This window comes from Saimiri boliviensis, chromosome 2, assembly GCF_048565385.1.
Source record: "Saimiri boliviensis isolate mSaiBol1 chromosome 2, mSaiBol1.pri, whole genome shotgun sequence".
Lineage (NCBI taxonomy): Eukaryota > Metazoa > Chordata > Mammalia > Primates > Cebidae > Saimiri > Saimiri boliviensis.
This window is the reverse complement of record NC_133450.1, coordinates 74,506,434-74,531,360: the sequence shown is the minus strand read 5'-3', so window position 1 is coordinate 74,531,360 and position 24,927 is coordinate 74,506,434. Positions and strand designations below refer to the sequence as shown.

The window sequence follows — 24,927 nt, the reverse complement described above, 5'->3', positions numbered from 1 at the left end:
TAGCCACAGAAGTACATTATAAAACCAATGTATTAGCAAAGAGAAATGCACTTGTAGATCCTAATCACAATGATTTTTAGATCCATTCCTATTCCATTTCATCATTTGTTGTCACATAGCGTAGATACTCTAGACTGGGAAGAGACAGTGTCCCCTTCCTTCCTCCTGGGACAGAAGGCGGTAGGTGTGACAAATGGAAAGAGTCCTGGATGTCAAAAGATGTGGAATCAAATTACCCTGAACATGTCACTCGGCCAGACTCAATTTTCTCATCTGTATCATATGATAATGGTCTTGTTTTGCAAGGCTGCTGGGAGGCAATTTTTTGTTTAAGAGAGTTTTTTTTTAAAGGGAGAGGTGGTCTTGCTACATTGCTCAGGCTGGTCTTGAACTTTAGGCCTCAAGTGATCCCCCTGCCTCAGCCTCTCAAGTAGCTGGGATTACAGGCATGAGCCACTTTGCCTGGCTTGGAGAGGCTCAAATTTTTAAAAGCTCTATATAAAAACAGGAAAAATTTAAACCTTTATGTAAGAGGCTGGGCGCGGTGGCTCAAGCCTGTAACCCCAACACTTTGAGATGTTGACATAGGAGGACTGCGTTCAAGACCAGCCTGGGCAATGAAATGAGACCCTGTCTCAACAACAACAAAATTAGCTGAGCATGGTGGCACACGCCTGTGGTCCCAGCCACTTGGGAGGCTGAGGCAGTAGGATCACTTAAGCCCAGGCACTCGAGACTGCAGTGAGCTATGACTATGCCACTGCACCACGGCCTGGGTAGAGAAAGACCCTGTCTCAAAAAAAAAAGTAAGTATAAGAGGTCCTGCTGTAATAATCATGTGTGGTATCATCCAGCCTCTGCTTTAGCCTTCAAACGTGACTGGGGCAGGCACTTTCCAAGGCAAGTGGCACCACTGTTAGAAACTGTGTAGGCTTTTGAAAACTCTCAGCTGAAATCTGCCACTGGGTCTCCATGTGCCTTCCACCTTCCATGCTTTTCCCCATCTCTTTGCAGTGGATGCACTTCAGTTCAGTCTACAGCAACTGCCTAGAACAGGAGTCCCCAAACTTTTTACACAGGGGGCCAGTTCACTGTCACTCAGACTGTTGGAGGGCCGCCACATACTGTGCTCCTCTCACTGACCACCAATGAAAGAGGTGCCCCTTCCTGAAGTGCGGTGGGGGGCCGGATAAATGGCCTCAGGGGGCCGCATGCAGCCCAAGGGCTGTAGTTTGGGGACGCCTGGCCTAGAGACAACGCTAGGACCGAAGCGTTAACGGAGGTGAACCAGAGCAAAACACAGCTTCGATTCAGAACCTGCCCCTGGATCCTTTACCTGCTGTCAAGACACTGGTATATAAGGTGTCTGTGTACAGTGGGATAATGGAAAAGTTATTACTCTGTATCTTTGGCTTGATATTGTACCTGCACTGTTTATCCAACTGCATAGAACTGGTGTTCTAACCAAATGGTAAAACTATGATGCAGAAACCAGGGTGCGAAAAGGTTGCGATGTCAAGATTCTTCTCTTTATCCTCAATAGTCCTCTCTCTGCAAGTCGCCACCTGCTGAGCACTGGCTACCAACAGTAAGATCCAAGATGTACAGAAGCTTCCTCTCCACTGTGCAATGTAGTTGAGTGACCAGGTTTCTTAGGCTACACCGTCAGTGATTACACGTGAGAGCAACGTGCCATACAGTTCACTTTCAGTAACCAAAAACTAAGAATATGTCAATAAAACGAAATTCTATGTGAGCCCCTGCTCCCATGTATACGTAGAGCTAAAAAGCTTTAAGTAAAAATATTTAAAGGTATTTCAACTTCCGCAACCACACAGCAGGTTGATAATGACCTTAAAATCCTTGCTGCTAAGTTGCCTGTATTTTGGAAATTCGGATGGCTGGTATGGGATAGGCACATTCTCCAGACATGCCCAGCTCTTCATTTGGAACCCCCCAGGCCCTGAGTTACGGAGGAGCACTGTTAATCGGTAGCCTAGGTGATAAGCAAACTGCCTGTGTGTCACAAGCCCAGGGCTAGAGGTCATTTTATTTGGTTATTTTATTCTTCTTGATTTTCAAAGTGCAGAAGCACATTACACAAGATTTTCAAATGCAAAGAGAAACAGGAAGTAATCATCAGCCCTCCCCTAGCCCAGCGAGGATGGCTGCGTGGTATGGGCCTGGGTGCTTCCCTGAGGATGTTTGGTGAGAGAGGCTGGGCTCCTGTTCCGGACTGGCCTTCTCCCCATGTCTGCTTCATCCCTCCCACCATGGAGGGAAACCTCCAGACAGTGCTTCCTGACACCAAGCTCTAAGACAAGAATGAACACCTCCAGCTTCTCTCTTCCCATCACCATGAGGCCAAGGAACAGATCTTGTCTAAACTTCACGTGCACACTGGCACTTCTAACACCATTTCTGTTGTGGCCATCTGCCATCATGGAAATCATCACTTCCAAAATTACCAGGTTACCTTATTCATATAAAGAAAGGAGGATTAAAACTTCTGAGAACTGGGGCCAGGTGCAGTGGCTTGTGCCTGTAATCTCAGCACTTTGGGGGGCCAAGGCAGGTGGATCATGAGGTCAGAAGTTCAAGACCAACCTGACCAACATGGTGAAACCCCGTCTCTACTAAAAATACAAAAAAATTAGCCAGGCATGGTGGCGCACGCCTGTAATCCCACCTATTCAGGAGGCAGGAGAATTGCTTGAACCTGGGAGGCAGAGGTTGCAGTGAGCCAAGATTGCGCCACTGCACTCCAGCCAGGGCGACAGAGTGAGAGAGACTCTGTCTAAAAAAAAATTTTTCTGAGAACTGGCTGGGTAAGCTGGCTCACGCCTGTAATCCCAGCACTTTGGGAGGATGAGGAAAGTGGATCACAAGATCAGGAGATTGAGACCATCCTGGCCAACACGGGTGAAACCCTGTCTCTACTAAAAATACAAAAAAAATAGCTGGGCATGGGGGCACATGTCTATAGTCCTAGCTACTCAGGAGGTTGAGGCAGGAGAATTGCTTGAACCTGGGAGGTGGAGGCTGCAGTGAGCTGAGAGCATGCCACTGTACTCCACCCTGGGTGACAGAGTAAGACTCTATCTCAAAAAAATAAATAAATAAATAAAATAAAATCTGAGAACTATTGAAACCACAGATGGGAAGAAAAAACCACCCTACTTTTAAAAGAAAAATGTTCTGGTGGGAAAGGGAAATATAAAGTGTAATTGGTATTTTTACCATCCTTTATAGACCTAAAGTCTGTGTGAGCTCAGGAACCAAATCGTATATTATATGGGCTGTATTCTCATAAAATAGTTTAGTATGTTACATTTAAAAGCATGCTATGGATGGGCTTAGTGGCTCAAGCCTGTAATCCCAGCACTTTGGGAGGCCAAGGTGGAAGGATTACTTGAGGCCAAGAGTTCAAAGATCAGCCTGAGCAACACAGCAAGATCCTGTCTTTAAAACAAACAAAAAAACCACTTAGCTAAGCACCATGGTGTATCCCTATAGTCACAGCTACTTGGGAGGCTGAGGCATGAGGATCATTTGAGCTCACGAGTTCAAAGCTGCAGTGAGCTCTGATTGCATCACTATACTGAAGCTTGGGTGACAGAGTGAGACCCTGTCTCTAAAAACACTAAACAAAATAAATAATTAAATTAATTTGCAAAGCATGTTCTGACCATATGTAGTTTAGCTGAGGAGTTAATGATTTAAAATTGTCTCTGCTCTCTCCTCTGCAGATGTGAAGGGCCAGGAAGACCCAGGTTTCCTTGCTCCTAAAACCTGTGGCTTGCTATGACTTCTCTCTTGACTTGAGCCCTGTGATACAGTCGGCAAGTCCACACTCTCCTCCTGTGATCTCATCAACAAGGGGGCCCTCAACCATGACCTACACTGATGGCTCCTCAACTGAAACCTCAAGGCCAGAACCCTCTCAAACTGTAGCTCTGACTCTTTCTGGACACTTGTGCCTGAAGGTAGAGAGATGCACGCATGTGTGTGACTACACCTGAAGTTCGCGTGGCCATCTTGCCTCTAATGCTTGTCCCACGCCCTTCGCCTCTATGAAAGCACCACCATGCAGCCATCAGTCTGCATATCTTGTGTATCTTTACCTGATTCCAGATTGTTTGCCCTCAATGTCGAATCAATCATCAAGTTCTGCCTATTTGAAATACCCACAGATTAAGGAGATTAAAAGTCTTCCAAATATCTATACACTCGTCTCCATTGCCACCTCCTTGGTTTGGGCCCAGGTGGTGTTTTCTGGACTCCCGCAACAGCCTCCACTGGTTTATCCATCACTCTCGTCACTCCCCATCCCACTCCTCTTCTTTATGTCTGAGTGATCCTTCCAAAGCGCAGATTCGATCCCCTCACATCCCTGCTTCACTCCTGCAGTGGATCTCCATTGTCTTTGGGGTCTGGCCTCTGAATACTTCTCAGCCCCATCTTATCCCTGCACCCCGACCCCCAACTCCTGTACTCCTGCTTCTACCCTTCCAAGCTCAGCTCGGTGATACTTCCTCCAGGAAACACCCCTCATCACCACCACCAGAATACCAAGCGGGGCTGGGGGCTCCACCTACACTCTAGTAGGGCATCCCTTCTGCTTCCCGCGATCACAGCACTTACCAGAAGGTTTTGCAAGCACCTGTTTACTTCACCCCCTTCGCCATTAGACCATGGGCTCCTTGCAGTCAGGGACTATGCCATTCATCTGAGCATCCCCAGCACCTAGCACACCACCTGGCACCAAGTCGGCCCTCAAGGAATGTGCTGAATGAGGAAATTTCCAATACTCAACAGCAGCAGTCCTAAAAGTGTGATCCAGAGACCCCTGAGCCCCTGAGACCCCTTCAGAAAGTCCCTGAGGTCAGAACTATGCCCATAGCAATGCCAAACTCTAATTTCCTTTGTTGCTGTGTAACGCTAGCACTAATACTGCGAGAGCCATGGTGGCAGCATTTGGGCAGCCTCAGCACCAGTCGGGATGGGCACCACATCACTATGCTCTTCTTCGCTGCCACCTACAGGGAAGATGCCAAGTTCCTAGATGAAGGCCTTTGCTGACACTGTGAGCAATATTAATTTGATTAAAGCTCAACCCTTAAGTACAGGTCTCTTCATAAAGCACTTTTGCTGCATACCAGCCAAACTGAGCACTGTGCAGACAAGCTGTGAGATTCTTTTCAGGGAACAACATTTTCACTTGAAAGTACAACTGATGGACAAACCAGGGTTTTTCACGCCCAAGTGGTCTATAATCATTTTCTCAAAAACATGAATGTAGTAAGCCTGTCACTCCAAGGAAAAACAACTAACAGCATTTGCTGCCAAGGATAAATTTGAGCTTTCCAGAAAAAGAGAAAGGACTTTGAGAAACTTGTACCAGCCTCTGTAAGCCTGACAGCTCCCCAGCACCTAAATGCTTTTTTGATGACATTGGGGGTGGATATTAACCCATGTGCTTTTCTGATATTGTGTAATGAAATATGTCACATTGGGAAGGTCTGCATAACTCAGAGAATCAATGTTCTCATGTAATCAAAGCACAGTGTTACAAAATCAAGCCTGGGAAAAGAGCCATTTAAACGCAAGGCAGACCAAAAGCTTTGAGAACTGCTAACCTACGTGCCAAAGTGAAGGATGTGGAGTAGGAAGATGTCAGCCACACACAGCTCCATCCAAATGGACTCCTCCCTTCTCTGAGGCATCCACCATGCCTCTGGTAGTTAGAAACGGATCTAGCACTTGGAACTGACAGTTGTACCATTCCGGCTTAGGCCTTCTTCATTTCAAATGAAACATGCAACTTTCCAAGTTGGATCAAACAGAAGCAGTGTGGGTCAGAAGATCTACGGATCAGGAATCCCATTGTCATCAGGAAAGCTGAGCGAAGCATCCGTCCAGCCTCTAAGCTCCCGATGTCCTTAACTGTAGACCGAGGCCTATCTGCCTGCAACAGACTGTGGTTGTGGGAATCAAATCAAGTGTGGGCTGGCCGTGGTGGCTCACGCCTGTAATCCCATCACTTTGGGAGGCTGGGCAGGCAGACAACCTGAGGTCAGGAGTTTGAGACCAGCCTTACCAGCATGGTGAAACCCCATCTCTACTAAAAATACAAAATTAGCTGGGCATGGTGGTGCATGCCTATAATCCCAGCTACTCGGGAGGCTGAGGCAGAACTGCTTGAACCTGGGAGGCAGAGGTTGCAGTGAGCTGAGATCATGCCACTGTACTCCAGCCTGGGTGACAGAGCAAAAGGCTTGGTCTCAAAAAAAAAAAAAAAAATCAAATATGAGTAAAAGTACTCCTAGTTGGATCTGCCTGACCACAGAAGTACCCCAGGCCACGCCTCAAGTTTTATCTGACAGCATTTGGCATCAGTAATAATCCTCCAACAGGAAGGATTCCATTGATGAAAACCAGTGACTGGAAAGTAGAACAATGTTCAAACATCTGTGCTCTGACCAACAGCAGTTGCTGTATCTGAAGTACCTGCTTCACAAGAATCTCCACTTTCTTACCCCTGTCAGATTTCTATCTTCCAGGAGCCACCCTTTACCTCTGAGCACCGCACGAGATGTTCATCTCGTAAGTGTCTCTACAGCAGAATCAAGGCTGATGTCACCAACGCAATTTACCTTTCAAGTCATAAAGAAACATCACAAACACCCTAAATATCCCCTTAGCTCACAAAATCCCAACAAAGACTAACTCAGACATTTTCCCAATTCTACTAATCTCCAGATTCTGCCTGTCCAATCAAAGCTGTTTTTCTAGAATGCAGAAAGTATTTACAAAGAGCTGCTACAATCTGGCTCTCTAAAATAAATAGTTATTCATCTTCATTTTAACAAAGTCAGAAAGAAGCCATTGTTTGCAGAAGAAAAATAGATCAATTACAATTTTCTCTAAAAGAAATCAGTGTTAGTCATGACACAACAAGGAGGCGTATCATTACACTATTAGAAGGTGTGCAGTTCCTAGAAGCCAAGCCTCATAGATCCCAGTTTTAGCATAAGGGGAAACTCAAGCTCACAGATATCAAAGTGACTAGGCAATGCTCAATCCATGAATATGGGCTCCACTGGAAGGTTCTGGAATCACATAAACCAGGCTGAATACCAGCTCTGCCCCTCCCCAGGTGTGTGACCCTGAGTAATTCCCTTTACCTCTCTGAGCTCTGTTCCAATAAATAAAGAGCAATAAATAAAGAGCATATATGCTAGTGTAGTGCTTGGCACGAGGTCACTGTCAGAATAACATCCACTGAGCCCCATGTGCATGACAGCCGTCCTGCCAAGAGGACCTGTCCGTGGCCCAGGAAAATGTCTTACTGGCTGCATGCTAACTGGTACATTTGGGGTGGGATTCACTGGAGGCTCAGATGAGCCACCACACAAGCCTCTAACTGCTCTGTCAAAATAGTTTTAACTCAAATTTTCAAACAATCCATTATGCAGTCTATTCTTTGTTTTATAGTTTCATGATGTATTAATTTTTACGTGCTTTATAATAAAATACTTTCCAGCCAGGTACAGTGGCTCATGTCTGTAATGTCAGCACTTCAGGAGGCCAAAGTGGGAAGATCGCTTGAGACCAGGAGTTTGAGACTGGCCTGGGCAACACAGCAAGATCCTGGCACTATAAAATTTAAAGAAAAAAAAATTAGCTGGACTTGGTGGGACACACTTGCAGTCCTAGCTACTTGGGAAGATTGCTTGAGCCCAGGAGTTCAAGATTATAGTGAGCCACGATCGTGCCAAGAAACTGCACTCCAGCTTGAGTGACCAAATGAGATCTTGTCCCTAAAAAATTTTAAATAAAAATAAAATATGTTCCTTTAACCTTTCTTTTGAGATACTGGTTTTCAATGTCTTTTTTAACATGAAATCTAGTCCTGAATCTTCCAAGGTCTTTACAAGTCTAGGTGTCCGTGAAAATGGCAAAGCTCTACCTGCCCCTTTCATGTTTTAGTGTTCGGGGAAAGAACTGTGTCAATTCTTAAAGTTACAATAGCATAAGGCACCGTGGAAGGATACGGTGACAAATACATAGCTCTTCATCATCTGTTTTAATCTGGGCTTTCCGTTTGCACTGCTCTGATGCTGCTGGCCTTCCTCTGCTAAGAACGGTCTCCACGCAGGCACAGTGTGCTCCGGGCAGCTGACGCAGGCACCAGCAACCTCCTGGCAGATGTGAAAGGGATTCTTGGATCAGGTTTTTTTGAGGTATAAAAATAAATATTCAGCTTGTCTAAACTCAAGTCTCAATTCCACTTGAGTTGATGAAATTGTTGATAACTAGTTATTGATTAGGATTGGTGTAATGATCTGCAAAATTGCCAGTCCTCCTCCATCTTGATATATATATATTTTTTTTAAAGACAGTCTTGCTCTGCCTCCCAGGCTGGAGTACAGTGGCATATCTGTAGCTCACTGAAGCAATCAACTTCCCAGGCTCAAGTGATCCTCCCACCTCAGCCTCCCAAGTAGTTAGGATTACAGGCACACACCACCATACCTGGCCAATTTTCTATAGAGACAGGGTCTTACTATGCTGCCCAGGCTGTTCTTGAACTCCAGGGCTCAAGCAATCCTCCTGCCTCAGCCTCCCAGTGCTGGGATTACAGGCATGAACCACTGCACTTGGCCATCTCTGTAGTTTTTAGTAGCTAAAGATAGCTATTTTTGTCAGTCTTGATAATCTACCAGATGATTTTTTTCTACAACCAAACACTATGTAAATGTGCATGTTAGGGAATTTGAATTTTTGTCTTGAAAATAATGATTAAAAAGAAGAGCTAAGTAGCAGGGGGTGTTTTTCTTCCCCAGAAATCAAAAGCCAGGACTTCTCTTGCCTGAGACCATCCCCTGTTCCTCCCTCACTGAGAAACACAAAATTGACAGGGCTGGTATTTCAAAGCAGACAAAACTGGTTCAGCCATACCCATAATCCTTTTGCTTGGCAAAACAAGATTAATCACCTTTCCTCAAGAAAGGTAGCTAACTAAGGTTCCTGGGCCAAACAGGGTACTTCATTTCAAAGGGTGGCATCCAATTTATTGAGCCTTAGGAGAAGAATGTGGAGGTTGCACCATGTGGAACAGACTTTTTTGCAGAGTAAATGAGAGAGCCTTTGGTTTGGGGCCTTCTGCCTGCTAACTGCTTGTTAGCTATGCACCAAAAAAAGAGAATTATTACACTTAGAAACACTTTATCTGTTCACTTGCTTTTAAAACCATGTAAGAATGTTTAGCTAAAGAAAAGCAAATTGCACCAAAGCTGTTGGCAGCTGAGATACAAATCACTGGGAACTCCAAACAAACTATTCTGAGCCTCTATTCAAAGGTGTTTATTATTTCCTTGACCCTTGAAACTTTCTGCAACCCTGCAGAGAAGGAAGGCTGACTTCCCTCCCTACCCCTCCCGCTTCCAACCTCCCCTAAATCTTGACACTCTAAGCCTCTTTGGTATGAAGGACACCTCTGAGCCAGGCAAAGTGAAGAGCTGACTGTACAGGGCCAAGGGACAATGCATGTGGGGAGGCGCATTGTGCTGCAGGGGAAGGGTCACTGGGCGGTAGACAGCAGGGAAGAGATCTAACGGCACCTCAATGCTGTGCAGCAGTATGTCAACCTCAAAAAAGCATCTTCCCTGGGAGGCTGCCTGGCGTCTACCTTTTTAGAGCTGGGTTAGAAAATATTCATTTGGCTGCCTTCCTTTCTCAGTGTACATCCAGCTATTCTAGTATCACAGAGACATAGCCTCATGAATGTCCTCGGTTGGGCACACACAGCAGCTGGTGACGAAGGGCTGGCCGTGCTACAGTCAGGCCTCCCTGACGGCATCAGCAAGCCTAACCCCTGAATTACCAGCAAGACATCTCCCCATTGCATAAACTGCAACACACACTTACTGTTCATTTATTCAGCTAGGCAACGCAGAATTCTTAACGATGAATGAGGGAGGCTTAGCTCTTGAGATTCAGACCGGAGAGTAGAGAAACAAGTATGGGTGACTCGTGAACACTGTGGGTTTCAACTGCGCAGGTCCACTTATACGGGGATTTTCTGCCACCTCTGAGGGGGCAGGATCAACCCATCCTCCTCCGCTGCCTATTCAATGTGAAGACAAGTTTGAAGACCTTCTGTGATGATCCACTGCCACTAATGAATAGTACATATATTTTCTCTTCCTTATAATCTCTTTTTTCCTTTCTTTCTCTCTCTCTCTCCTCCCCCACTTCCTTCCTTCCTTCCTTTCGACATGATCTCACTCCTGTTGCCTACTCTGGAGTACATGGATGTGATCTTGTTTCACCGAAGCCTCAACCTCCCAGGTTCAAGCAATCCTCCCACTTCAGCCTCTTAAGTAACTGGGACTACAGGTTCACACCACCAAACCTGGCTAATTTTTTTATTTTTTTATTTTTTTGTATTTTTGGTAGAGACAGGGTTTTGTCATGTTGCCCAGACTGGTCTCAAACTCCTAGGGTCTAATGATCCTCCCACCTTGGCCTCCGCAAGTGTTGGGATCACAGGCATAAGCCACCAAACTCGGCTTGATTTTCTTAGTAACATTTTCCTTTCCCTAGCTCACCTTACTGTTAAGAACACAGTATAAAATATATATAACATACAAAGTAGGTGTTAATTGACTGCTTATATTATTGGTAAGGCTTCTGGTCAATAGAAGGCTATTAGTACTTAAGATTTCGAGGAGTCAAAAAGTATACTTAACACCAGGCATAGTGGCTCGCACCCGTAATCCCAGAACTTTGGGAGGCCAATGCGGGAAGACGAATCAGGAAATACTTTACCATGTTATCAGATAGTGTTTTTCTTTAACTGCCAATAATTGTGTATATATATATTATATATATATATAAAATATATATACACACACACACTTGAGACAGAGTTGTCGCCCAAGCTGGAATGCAATGTCATGATCTCAGCTCTCTGCCACCTCCACCTCCCGGGTTCAAGTGATTCTCCTGCCTCAGCCTCCTAAGTAGCTGCAATTACAGGTGCCTGAAACTACGCCTGGCTAACTTTTGTATTTTTAGTACAGATGGGGTTTATCCATGTTGGTCAGGCTGGTCTCAAACTCCCGACCTCAGGTGATCTGCCCACCTCGGCCTCCCAAAGTGCTGGGATTACAGATGTGAGCCACCGTGTCCAGCCAACTGTATATATTTAGGGGATACAAGGCAATACTTCAATACATGTATATGACACGGATGATGACATCGACTGAATTAACATACTCATCACATCACCTATTTATCATTTTTTTACGCTGAGAATATTTAAGATCCACTTCGTTTAGCAATTTTGAAACATGTAATACATTATTATTAACTGTAGTCACCAGATTGAGTTTCGCAATTCACAAAGCAGAGTCACATAGATAATTTCACTTAAGACTTGCAAGGATCAGGAAGGAATCCCACTCTATGGCATAGAAAACTGAGGCGCAAGGTTACGTGATTTGTCCCGGGTATCTGAAAAAGAGCTATTGCTTCAACTGGGTGGGGGTCTGAAAAACAGCTGAGTCTTCACAAATAATGCTGAGGGCCTACGAAGGCAGCAGAATAGGAAAAGTCATGAGGATTAGAATCTGCAGATGTGGAAAAGCTACTTAGCCCTCAGTTGCCTCATCTGTGAAAAGGGCCAACACCAGCTGGTCCACTAAATGGTTGCGAGGATGAAATGAGACACTGCAATAAAACCATAAAACGCAGACTTTACACTGACGTGAAGTGTCACCGTTACTTTTCACAAGCCAAGCGCAGGCCTTCTTACGGCAAGTACTTAAATTCCTGTAGAAGGAACAAACAAATTTGGCAAAGTCAACAGAATCTCCCTGAACTTTGTTTTCACGGGCCTGGACTCTGGCACAGCCTGGACTCTGTAGCACCTGGCTGGTTCTGAAGGACACTGTGACAAGTGAATGTTGGAAAATGACCCTGCAGTTCCCCCAGGGGCACCGGCCTCCTACGTGCCAGGCTTCCACGTGAACATCACTCAAACACTGGGGAGTGTCTGCAGATACAGGTCAGCAGCAGTGCCCTGACCGGGCTGCACTGCAGCAGGAACCACCCAGGAACTAGGCGCGGTACAGGGCCAGCTTGGCTGTCTGGTCCTACTGCCTGGAAACCCTTCCCCAAATCCCTGGGGCCTGAAATGTTTTTGAACTCAGATTAAGGCTTTAGAACAGAAGTCCAGGGCATTCACTGTACATTAGCCAATATTCCCAAATGGGCCTAGGATGTACATTAGTCAATATCCCCAAATGGGCCTAGGACAAGACCCGTAGTCACATTCAAAAAATACCTCTACAGAAAAGCTAAAGAACTTTTATATGAAAAATAAATAAACCATTAAAAGCCACAATGTTTCAATCCAGAGGAGTTCTCCCCACCCACCAAATGACTTCAGATCAGGCCAAATCTAACCAGCAAATGAGTTAGCAAAAAACATCTGGGTTTCAGAGCTTTCTGGATGTTGAAATCGCAGATAAGAGATTGCAGGCCTAACTCAAGAGCTGTTAAAACTTAAGGCATCTGAGATCCACCCGAGGCTGGAATGGACCCAGAAAGCAGGCAGAGCACAGCCGAGGTTCCCAGGGTGCTGACCTGGGCGCCTGTCCAAGCACTGGACACAAGTTCTGGGCATGTTGTGTCCCATCCCTTACTTCAGCCGGAATGGAAAACTGCACGCATAAGAGGCGCCACTGCAAAGTCAGCAGCTTCCCTGCCCCTTTAACATACAGCATACCGTGCTTCGAGGGAGAACAGGAATGAAAAAAAAAAAAAAGCAAGCCACTTTACCCACGATGTGGCCTGAAGAACAAGGCCAAAATTTGGTAAATATGATATTTAAGCAGATAGAGGGATTTAGAATTTTAAGAAAATGCTATGGGATGTCAGGGCTTCTTAAAACAGGCACAACAATTTTCAAGGTATAGGAGAAAAAATAACAAAATTTGCAAAATGCAATTATCTATAGCATATTTTCTCTTTTTGTAAAGGAATAGATGATCAGGTCAACACGGATGCTAACATGAAGACAACAAATGGAAAGCCACTTGGTCTATTCAAAGAACCAGTTCAGAGAACCCTGGGGTTTTGCCAGGAGACCTAGGTTCGAGACCTGGCCCTCACTGAACTATCTGCCCATGGCTAAGTACTTAGCACCCATCCGCCTCCCCGATTACCTGTAAGGTAAATGTGATAAGATGGTATTTTACTTACCTTAGAGTTTGGTTGTGAGAATTAAGTGAGAAACTGATCTGAAGGTGCTTTAAAAACTGTAAAATACTAGAGAGGAGATTGTTTCATGTTGGAGTTATGTTCTAAGGTCTAATTAGATGAAAATAGAGTGTGCTGAAATTACTCTTGAAAAATTCCCCACATCAGGCGTCCCCAAACTTTTTACACAGGGTCCAGTTCACTGTCCCTCAGACCATTGGAAGGCCGCCACACACTGTGCTCCTCTCACTGACCACCAATGAAAGAGGTGCCCCTTCCTGAAGTGCGGCAGGGGGCCAGATAAATGGCCTTAGGGGGCCCACAGGGCCGTAGTTTGGGGACACCTGCCCTAGATAGTCCACAGCGTGGAGCGTACGTGGTTTTGTGTAAACTGTACCATCTCTCAGCAAATTCCCCCAACACTGGAATAGATTCCTGTTTGGGGGGTTAAATACACACCATGATTGCCCTGTGTTTAGAGACCATTTTGAACAAAAAGAGGAAAATACACAAAATTAAATAATATATATTGTTCTTTACTAAATGTGTATATAATTTATGTGATCCATGAATGCTGGAAGTTCATACACTCTGACTCCACCCTACAGTAATTAGGAGGTTTTGCTACCTATGACTATGTGTTATTTTATTACTGTACACAATGAAGAAATGTTTTTGGTATTACTGAAGAGCTTCTCAGGATCCAGAAGTTCTCTCCTTGTCTCTCATATAATAGAAAGATAACACAACTCTTTGTATAATTTTAGCATTTGACTTTTCATTCAACAGGAATGTACTGGAGACACACTCCCTGCAATGCGCAGAGCAGGGAAAGAAGCAAACAAAATAAAGACAACCCAGGGCCCTCCCTTCAGGGAACTCCCTACCTGATGGCGGCAGGCCCTCCAGCTGACCACGATGCAAGGCAGAGGGAACCCAGCCGTGACCAGAGGGAATTTAGAAATGCAGAGGAAAGACTAAGTAACCCTGGACAGATGAGGGAAGACTTCACCCCAGGGACAGCCTGCAGGCCGGGTCTTGAGGCATGAACAGTATTTCAATATGGAAAAATGAGGGCTCAGGACTGATAAAGCATGACCACAGAATCAGGGAAACTCTTGGCACATAGAAAGCAGAGGGGTACGCTAAGACCACAAATCTAACATTTATGAGATATCTACTTGGCATCAGGAATGAGGATAACTCAACCAGCTGCAACCATCAAGACAACACTCGGGGGACACTCACTACTAAGTACTAGCATCTTGATTCCAGACAAGGCTGTGCTGGAGCTCTCAAGCCTGCCCTGCAGACCCCATCTCCACTGTCTCTTCCCTGTCCACAGGCTGCATCAACAGGCTTCCCCTTGGGTAGGAGCAGCAGATGGGAGGGAGGTGGGAGAGCGAGGTCAGGGCTGCTTCTTGTGGTAGGGCTGCTGTCACAGCTTCTGTCTGGCAGTTCTGTCCACCCAGCCCTCTCTGAACCAAGGTCTGGTAACTGCCCCTCTGTCCCCTCAGAGCTAGGGTGGAACTGTGCCTGCTCTACCAGTCCTGGGCACTACCCAGCCCTCGTTGGTCTCCTTATACCTTGCACCAACCTTCCCAACAGTGACTTTATCACAGTCCCCTTTAACTGCCCAATTTGACGGCACCATTGCTTCCTGCCAGGACTCTCCAGAATCACCTTGCAGCCAGCTCTCCTTGTTAGAGCTTAGGAAACTGAGGCCAGGAAAGAATAAGCAAGTACCCAAGTTCACACAGTCACTTCATTAAACAGCAGAATCAAGACTGCAATCCAGATGTGTCTGTCTCCGAAGTCTATGCTCTCCACCTCTGGGAAGGTAATTTGGTGGTAGATTACAGAGGATCACGAAAGAAATGCACGTAATCTTTTGTGCTAGTTCTCAAGAGTTCATTATTCATCTGCACGTGTGCAGCCTGCGCCTGCTTGTCTCTTAAAACGGTACTGCAAATGAGATGCTCCAATCAGGCATTCATGGCAGCAAACGGTGCCAAACATACAAAAGCAATCCTTGAAAAAAAACAAAAACTCAGAGATATTCCAAGACTCCAGTCCAGATCCTTCCTAGATCCCAGGTCCTGCATCTGCTGTTTCCCTTTTAGATTCTTAGCTAATTGAGAGAGAATGCATGTTATTGGTGATCAGAAAGCATATGTCATAAAATTTCTTTAGCAAACATATGCCCCTCATCATTTTTCTAAACAGCTCTAAATTTGTTTTCCAGCTCCCCAGTCCTAAGAGTGGAGACACTTGTCACGCTTCTTGGCTTGTCAGAGCAGCCCTTGTTGCTGTGCTTGGGTTTAAAGGGCAGCTCTGAATCCAAGCCCTGTCTGTACTCTGCGCCACACTTCTCAAGAGTGGTCTTGTGTTGGCTCTTGCTTGGGGGAAGGAACAGACTTTCCATTAGAGACTCCGGAGAGTGGCCGGGTGCGGTGGCTCACGCCTGTAATCTCAGCACTTTGGGAGGCCGAGACGGGTCTCGGTGCTCTGTAATCCACCTGAAGTCGGGAGTTTGAGGCCAGCCTGACCAACAGGGAGAAACCCTGTCTCTACTAAAAATACAAAATTAGCCAGGAGATTTTTGTGACATGTGGTAATCCCAACTACCTGAGGCTGAGGCAGAAGAATCGCTTGAACCCAGGAGGCAGAGGTTGCAGTGAGCTGAGATCATGCCATTGCACCCCAGCCTGGGCATCAAGAGTGAAATTCTGTCTCCAAAAAAAAAAAAAAGAGATTCCGGAGATTGGATACTGAAACTTTACACAGGAGGCTGAGCAGGGCTGCCTGTAATGCATGTGGGTGTGATCTGGTGACACACCATCAGATTCTGACAGCCTCAAATGTGCAGGTAATTATCCCACTTCTTGCCTGGGGATTTGAAACTTTTAGTTCGACATTCAGTTTAGGATTCTATAACTTCATGAAACTATTGCTTTTAAAAAACATTCTGAAGGCCGGGCGTGGTGGCTCAAGCCTGTAATCCCAGCACTTTGGGAGGCTGAGGCGGGTGGATCACAAGGTCAAGAGATCGAGACCACCCTGGTCAACATGGTGAAACCCCGTCTCTACTAAAACTACAAAAAATTAGCTGGGCATGGTGGCGCGTGCCTGTAATCCCAGCTACTCAGGAGGCTGAGGCAGGAAAATTGCCTGAACCCAGGAAGCGGAGGTTGCGGTGAGCCAAGATCGCGCCATTGCACTCCAGCCTAGGTAACAAGAGCGAAACTCCGTCTCAAAAAAAAAAAAAAAAAAAAAATTCTGAAACTGAAATAAGCCACTCACAAAAAGAGAAATATTGTGTGATTCCACTCACATGAAATATCTAAAGTAATTAAATGCACAGAGACAGAGAGTAGGAGATGGTATGGGAGACTGGGGAATTACGTAATGCTGACAGATTTCAGTTTGGGAAGATGAAAAGTTCTTCAGATGGATGGCAGTGATGGCTGCACAGCAGCATGAATGTACTTAATGCCATGAACTGCACACTTAAAATTGTGTAAGATGGCAAATTTTATGTTATATGTATTTTACCATGATTAAACTTTTTTGAAAAAAAAAGTTCTGGGGCTGAGTACAGTGGCTTATGCCTGTAATCCAACACTTTTGAAAGCTGAGGCAGGAAGATCACTTCAGCCCAGGAGTTCAAAACCAGCTTGAGCAACAAATCGAGACCTACAAACAAATAAAAAATTAGCCTGGCATGGTGATGTGTGCCTATAATCCCAGCTACTTAGGAGGCTGAGGCTGGAGGATTGCTTGGGCTGGGGAGGTCGAGGCTGCAGTGAGCCAGATCATGCCACTGCACTCCAGCCTGGGCAACAGACTGAGCCCTGTCTCAAAAGACAAAAAAAAAAAAAAAAAAGAAAAAAAAAGAAAAGGAAAGAAAAGCAAGAGAATGAGTAAATACAGGTGCTGATGAAAAACAGAAAGAACTACAATTGTTAACAGAAAGACTGAAGAGTTTCATGAACACTAGGTCACAGCAGTTGGTGTGGGCTACTAACAGAAAGTTAAAATGTCCTAAGTAGACACCACTGAAAGTACCATTTAATATTTCCACTCTGAACTCTTTTGTTCAGCAAGCCAGTACTAAGGGCCCACTGAGTCACATGAGCCAGAATGACATCCTCCAGGTCCTCTGATGGTTAAGTTGAGTTGGCTGTGCCCTGAGACGTGTGGTCTGGGGCCTGGGTGGCACCCAGTGAACTGCACCTACATCTACCTGCACTGAGGTTTCCCGTGGCATGGGAGTGGGGTTCTCAAGGCTGAGGGGGCGGCTCAGTGAAGAAAGGGTAGGAAGAGGTGCTGCAGGGAAGGCAAGGGCGCTCAGCATGTGAGATCCTGCAACAACAGCCTGGCACCTTCAGAAGCTACCAGAAGTCCAGGGTGGCTGCATCCAGGGCATTGGGAGGAAAGGGTCAGGGAAGCAGGTAGCAGGTGGTTCCCAGAGTCGGCCCTGAACTCCAAGAGTCATGGGGAACTTCCGGGGGATGCTGGACAATTCAGAGATAAATGAGGTTTCCATTTTTAAAAGTGTTGAAGAGGTAGGATTTGAAGAAAAACAAGTGAAGACAAGGAAATCTGTTCAGAGACTCCTCCAATAATCCAAGGGAAAGGCTTTTGGATCTGACTAGTAAACCATGTACGGCCTCTCCTACAGGCAAGGACAGCCTAGAAAGATCTCCTAAGCCCCTTTCATGTCTGTAACAGTCCCATCTTTTTCCCATCGTTCACTCATCAAATATAGCTGAGTACTCAGTATAACAGTGGAGCCAGAATGCTTGGCTTCAATTCCCAGCTCTGCAGCATACTGGCTAGGGATTTCGAGCAAGTTACTCAAAGTTTTGGGCCTCTCTTTCCTTGTCGATCAAATGGAGACAATAATAGGACCCACTTCAAAAAGCTGTTGCGAGAATGAAACAAAAGAATATATTAAAAATGCTTAGCTCAACACCTGATGCTTGGGGAGCACTCTTTAATGCCAGCATTTCCCTCCACTCCCCTCCTGCATCTAAACACACACACATACACACACACACACAGGCACCCATGAATGAGACACAGACCCCACCTTCTAAGAGCGCAAGCTCTGGCTGGGAAATAACTCCATGGCGTAAGATATAATTAAGTACAAGATGCAATCTGAACACGTATTTTTATATAATTAAATTATATCAACTCAATAAAAGGCCATTTTCAAGGAAGGCAAAGAAATGACACACCAAGCCAGATTTCAGTCTTTGAGAGCAGTGGAGTGTGGGCAATCCTGCTTAATTACTTTCTAAAGGACTAATTCGGTGAAGCCGAGCTAACAGATCATTATCTTTATTATAGCTCCATACAGTCCCCTGGGAGTGGCGGCCACGTTTTACACACAGGATGGGTAAACATAAGCTACTCCATAGTAGATAAAGCTTCATCACTAAGTCCTATTCCTAAGGATTTTCAGCTGTTTGTGATGAAGACAGCTGGGGCTTAAAGTGCACAGTAACGCTGCTATGTAAGAGTCCTAATTCCATTCAACCATTCCCCAACTGGAACATATTTTTCTAAGAATGGTAAAATTCACATTACCTAACTTTTTGGGGGGCAATTTAAGTCAAATCCTTTTTACTGTTAAAAATGCTGGAGTTGCCAGAAACCACTTTATTGTGTCGATTTCTTTGGCTGAAAATAATTTGTTTTAAGCCAGTTAAACCACCAAATGCTTTTTGCAAATGTCTCTCCTTATTGATTCAGTGAAGCGGTTGTCTAGTGAGAGGCATTCTGCAGCAACCGTGCAGGCAAGTTTTGACTCTGTACTAAGCTGGTCTCACGGTCCTGCATTCATGTTTCTGGATTCGACCAATAAGGTTCCCTCATCTGGAAGGCCTTCTCTTCTGAATGCCTAAGTCTACCAGTTCTTTGTTGAGGGGTAGAGTAAATGTCACATGTGCGCATGTGTGTATAATACATGTAGATATCAGGTATACATGCAGTTCTATGCACATGTGGTATATACTATACACATAGATACGCGTCATTTCAAGCACACAGGGCAATGGTAGGTGAGCTCTCTTTGGCAGGCACCTGTCACATGTGTGGCATGGCGCCTGGTGTATGTGTTTGAGGAGGTACTAGAAGATAAATCGGATGGCCCCTGAATCTATTCAACCAACATTCACCAGGAAACTCACCACATGTCGGGCACTACTGAGGTGCAAAAGACACAGAGACGGTAACAGGAAACTCTGTCCAGAGGAGCTTATATCTAACGGAAGACTGAAAATATACCTCCAAGACACACCTCTGGGATAACTGTGATGGCAGAGGTTTATACTAAATACCATGTGGCCACCGAGGAAGCAAGGGCACCTGGGGGCACTCAGGGATGAGGATAAGTGGGGCCGTGGGTGCTAAAGCGGGAGGGAGGGCTGCTGTTGGCTTTTCAACAGGAGGCCATTTTGCCCAGATCTGTCTTGCAGGAGGCACATTCATCTAATTTCCCCTGGGTGAGCTCATCGGTGCCCATGGATCCCATTACTATCTGAATGCTGACGGCTGGCAAACGTTCTGTCCAGTCCAGCCATCTCCCGGGCTCCAGACCTTCCCCGACAGCTTGCTCAGCACCTCAGCTTACGTCCTGTATGTCCTCCCACCCCACAAGCCCAAACTACCTCCCCCGTGGCCTGGACTGCCATCTCTGAACAGGTCCCCTGGCCTGTCCTGCCATCTCCAGTTCCAGGCACCAGAGGCCTGGGCATCAGCCTTGATTCCGCCCTCTCCCTTTAGTACGTTCAGGATGTTACCCCCTAAGTATCCCTTTAGGGTTGTCTGGCTCCCAACCCCCACCCAAGGTGAATCACCACAGCCTCTCTCCCGGGTTACTGCCATGGCCCCCACCTCTACCCTCCTACCTCCACCCGGGGCTGCCCCTCCCACCAGCCCTCCCCCTGGGAGCAGAGTGATCTTTTAAAACAAAAAAAATATGGATGGGCACAGTGGCGCAATCCTGTAATCCCAGCTACTTGGAAGGCTGAGGCAGAAGAATTACTTGAACCCAGGAGGTGGAGGTTGCGGTGAGCAGAGATTGTACCATTGCACTCCAGCTTGGGCAACAAGAGCAAAAATCCATATCAAAAATAAATAAATAATAGTAAACCCAAGAGGGTATGCACTTGTTCCTGCTGACGCCTAAGCACACCCCCAGTCCTGGACTGCATTCAAATGAATGTGCAGCCTTCAGCAGAAATGAAATCCGTGTGCCAAACATCCAGTGAGAAAAACATGATGCTGGGATGAGGGGTGGTATCAATAATAATTATATAGTTTGCAGAGTTTACAACACACTTCTTCTTTGTAATTAGTAATGCTTCTGAAAGTGTTTAAAACATTTTACGAATACTAGAAACCCTCTATTAACGAGCTAGATAGAATGTGAAGGATGAATAATTGTTCTGGAAAGAAACTTTTGTGAGTAGTACAAAATGCCACTGGTTTTAAGTCCTTGGAGAGACTGCCTTATTTGAGAGGGCAATGCTTTCATGTTCAGTTTTCAATGTTATCCATGATTAAGGTTTTTACACTACTAGTTTTATAGTATGAACAAGCTGGAACACTAGAAACAGAGTTGTTAATTTCTCCTCTTTTATCCAAACTTCACTCAACTGAAATGTTTTTAAGAGAATATATGAAAAGGTCTATACTATCTCAGATATTGACAATAACCAATTAATGGTTATTTTTAAGCACAGTTGTGTGATTTTTTTTCCACCAAATGCATGAGTTTGTTTATGATGTCATAAATGGTTGCGGTTTGGCTATAAAATAAGTCCCTTGCTGGGTGTAGCACCAAGTACACCAATCAGAAATTCCTGCTCAGCGTGGGTGCTTGCTCTGCACTTTTCCATGAAAGCATTTGCCTCTGATTTTGCTGTCACAGAATGCCTCCATCAGTCTTCTGTCACCGCATGAGAATGCAAAAGAGGCCTGAAAATACTTCACTGCCTTGAGTTTGGATAATTTCCTCACAGGTGTTCCTTTAAAATCCAACTATGTACTTTATAACCATCAATGTGCCAACTTGAAAACTCTACCATAATCATAGTTAAGAGAAAGTCATCAGTATTAGAGATGCCAAAAGATGTTTAAGATTATTAAACACATTATTCTTAAGTTCCAAAATAGTTTAGAAATTAAAACAACGTTCCATTTCAAAACTAGAAAAAACGAAACTGCAGTCGCTCAAAAGATTATTACAGTGATTTCAAAATACAACTGGGCAGGTCGTATGGGCTCAACCCATCGTAGTCACCAACAGGCAGTGCCTGCAGGAGAAGCCAGGCCAGATGTGGGACCTGGCAGATATGCTCTGGACAGGCCTTAGAGGGCATCTGATAACTCTCTCATGACACCTTCCAAGGCAAGAAGGAAGAAGGCTATTAACCACAATCACAACCCTCTATGGTAATAATCAACTTCCATGTGATTATAATGCTGAAATATTTTATATGAGTGCTGGGATTATTTATAGCATTATAACACAGATTATAATGGTGTTGTGATCTAACAGGGCTCTGCCTGTTGGAAGAAACTCCCCCCCCCCCAAAAAAAAAGGTGATTAAATTTAAGAAAAGATTTAGCCGTAGTACATGTAAAGTAGACAAGAATTTTAGTTGAAAATCAGTGAGAGGTAATAATGTGACATGACAAGAAATGGAGCCTATACAACCTTAGGCTGCATTATTAGAAGTATAGGCCAGTCACAGTGGCTCATGCTTGTAATCCCAGCACTTTGGGAGGCTGAGGTGGGCAGATCGCCTGAAGTCAGGAGTTCGAGACCAGTCTGGCCAAGATGGCAAAACCCCATTTCTACTAAAAATACAAAAATTAGCCAGGCATGGTGACAAGAGGCTAAGGCGCGAGAATTGCTTGAACCCAGGGGGCAGAGGTTGCAGTGAGCCAAGATCACACTGCTGCACTCCAGCCTGGGAGCCTGGGCAACAGAGCGAGATTCCATCTCAAAAAAAAAAAGGGAAAAAAGAAGGGTAGACTTTGGAATAAGGGAGGTAATGTATCCTATTCCATTCTTCTCTGTGTAGAATGCCTGGAATATCACATTCCGTTGTATCAAATTAAGAAAGGAAGAGAGACAAAAGGAAACAGGTGCAGATGAGGCAACTAAGATGATTAAGGGTCTAAAATTACATCTTAAGAGTTAGAAGATGTGAGAAAGAACTATAATGACTGTCTTCAAACATGTGACAATCTAGTATAGGGACAAGATATTAAACCTATTCTCTATGGACCCAAGGGACAGAACGTCAGCTGAATTTTCACTGCTTGTAGGAAGTGACATTCTGAACCGTCTGGAGAAAAAAATGGATTGCCTGGAGAGGTAGTTACTTTCTAGTCTCTTGAAAATGCTCATGCACAGGTTAAACAGCCATTTCAGCTTTGAAGAGCCTTTCCAGCTTCCCCGACAGAGCAGAGATTTCAAGCTGGAGGGGTGGGGGAAAGAGAGGTGGGCCAAAGCACCGCCCTCTCCCCGTCCTTTTCAGTTAGGGCAGCTCTGTATCTGTCCGCTTTACCATTGGGTTCCTGGGTAACCTTTACTTTGACGAAACAGCTCAAAGGCTTAAGAAAGTAAACCATGAGATGAGATGACCTGTCAGGTTCGTTCAGCCGCTGAGATTCTTATAACCTATGGCAACCAAGTGCGGTTGTGCAGTGACTCATTTTGATGAGCTGTGATCGATCCAAGGATCCAAAGGACTCACGGAAAAGCATGAGCAACATTTTGTTACTTGCCCCCACTTCTTTCTCCTTCATCCATTTCCTTAATTACTTATGCTTTTATCAGAAAGGTATAATTTTTAAAAGGGCTTGATAGTTAGGTTTCAAAAAGTTCAGACTGCTTCCTCAAAATGTAAAGCCCTGAGTTACCTTATGACCTAGCAATTCCGCTCTGAGGTATCTGCTTAAGAGAAATAAAAACATAGGTCTACACAAAAACGTGCATGTGAGTGCCCACAGTAGCATTACTGATAGGTGTCAAAAAGCGGAAATAACCCAAATAACCTATCAACAGCCTGGGAGCCTGGGCAACAGGCTCTGTTTAAACAGATTTAAACAGTGTGGTATCTCCCCCACAATGGAATATAATTTGGCCATAAAAAGGAATGGCATGCTGACACAGGCTACAACATGGATGAACCTTAAAACATATGCTAAGTGAAAGAAGCCAGGAACAAAAGACCACATATTCTATAATTCCATTGACATAAAATGTCCAGAATCTATAAAGACAGAAAGTAGATTAATGGTTGCCAGGGGTGAGGGCAATGGGAGAACATGGAGTGACTGCTAGCAGGCACCGGTGTTCTTCTGGAGCAATGAAAAGGTTCTAAAATCAGAGAGTGGTAACAACTGCACAATTCTGTGACCATACTATACGCACTTAATGGTACACTTTAAAAATGTATTTTTATGGTATGTAAATATTTCAACAAAGCTATTACGAACACACACACACACACACACACACACACACAGATTCAGACTGGTATCCAAGCCCTTATTAGTTCTGTGGCCTGATAAAGTTGCCAAATCTCTTTGAGCCTCCGTTTCCTCAGATGGAAAGGAAGGGTGCTAACACCACCTACCTCAAAATGAGGCTTCGAAGCAAATGTGGAGTGTTTCCCAAATCATAAATTGGCTTATAAAGGACAGCTATTGTTCACTTTTCAAAACACCTGGAGGTTGTTTTTTTTTTCAGCCTTAAAAGAAGTTTGTGAGCTGGGCATGGTAGCGTGCACCTGTAGTCCCAGCTACTCGAGAGGCTGAGATAGGACTGCCTGAGCCCAGGAGTCTGAGGCTGCAGTGAGCTGTGATCACGTCATTGCATTTCAACCTGGGTCACAGAAGATCTGTCTCAAAAAAAATAAAATAAAATAAAAGAGAAAGTTTGTGATTTCTAGCTCACTTTACAGATTTTAAATACTCTGAAGAAAACAATGCACACATTTTCTGCTTAAATGAGAAAGGCAGTTCCTGAAAGATGACGGTGAGCCTTTTCAGGAGGCTCAATACTGCCTAACTTTGCATTTCATGTCCATTACAAATTACAAGGACAGACACCAAGAAAAAGTATAAGGGAAGGCAGAAATGCCATTCATTAGAACAAACTTTTCTCTTTCCCCCTTCTCATTTATACATTATCTTCTCTCTCTCTCTCTCCCTCCCTCCCTCCCTCCCTCCTTCCCTCTTTCCCTCTCCCCTTCTCTCTCTCTCTTTCTCTTTCTCTCTCTCGACAGGGTCTCACTTTGTCACCCAGGCTGTAGTACGGTGGTACAATCATAGCTCACTGCAGCTTCAAATTCCCGGGCTCAAGCAATCCTCCCATCTCAACCTCCTTAGTAGCTAGGACTACAGATTCAAGCCACCATACCCAGCCAACTTTTAAACATTTTTTGTAGAGAGAGGGGATCTTGCTATGTTGCCCAGGTTGCTCTCAAACTCCTGGCTCCAAGTAAATAATCCTCCCACCTCAACCTCCCATATCTTGTCTTTATTTGGCCAGAAAGAAGTTAACTATGACAGTCATCCAAACCACACGTACGAATTATATTTTCTAAAGTCAATGTAGAACCA

At 45.0% G+C, this 24,927-nt stretch overlaps 1 protein-coding gene across 6 annotated transcripts in view; it reads right to left on the bottom strand.

Moving 5' to 3' along the window:
• The window catches only part of EML1 (EMAP like 1), a 220,703-nt gene that overhangs the window by 136,692 nt on the left and 59,084 nt on the right, over positions 1-24,927 (bottom strand). The window contains exon 1 of one of the 6 annotated variants that reach the window (XM_074393594.1): positions 9,934-16,412. The exons of the other annotated variants lie outside the window; for them this stretch is intronic. Within the exon in view, the coding sequence (XP_074249695.1) occupies positions 9,934-9,940 (7 nt within the window). The 5' untranslated portion in view covers positions 9,941-16,412. Of the gene's footprint in view, positions 1-9,933; positions 16,413-24,927 lie in introns of those variants that run through there. 6 annotated transcript variants of the gene reach the window in all.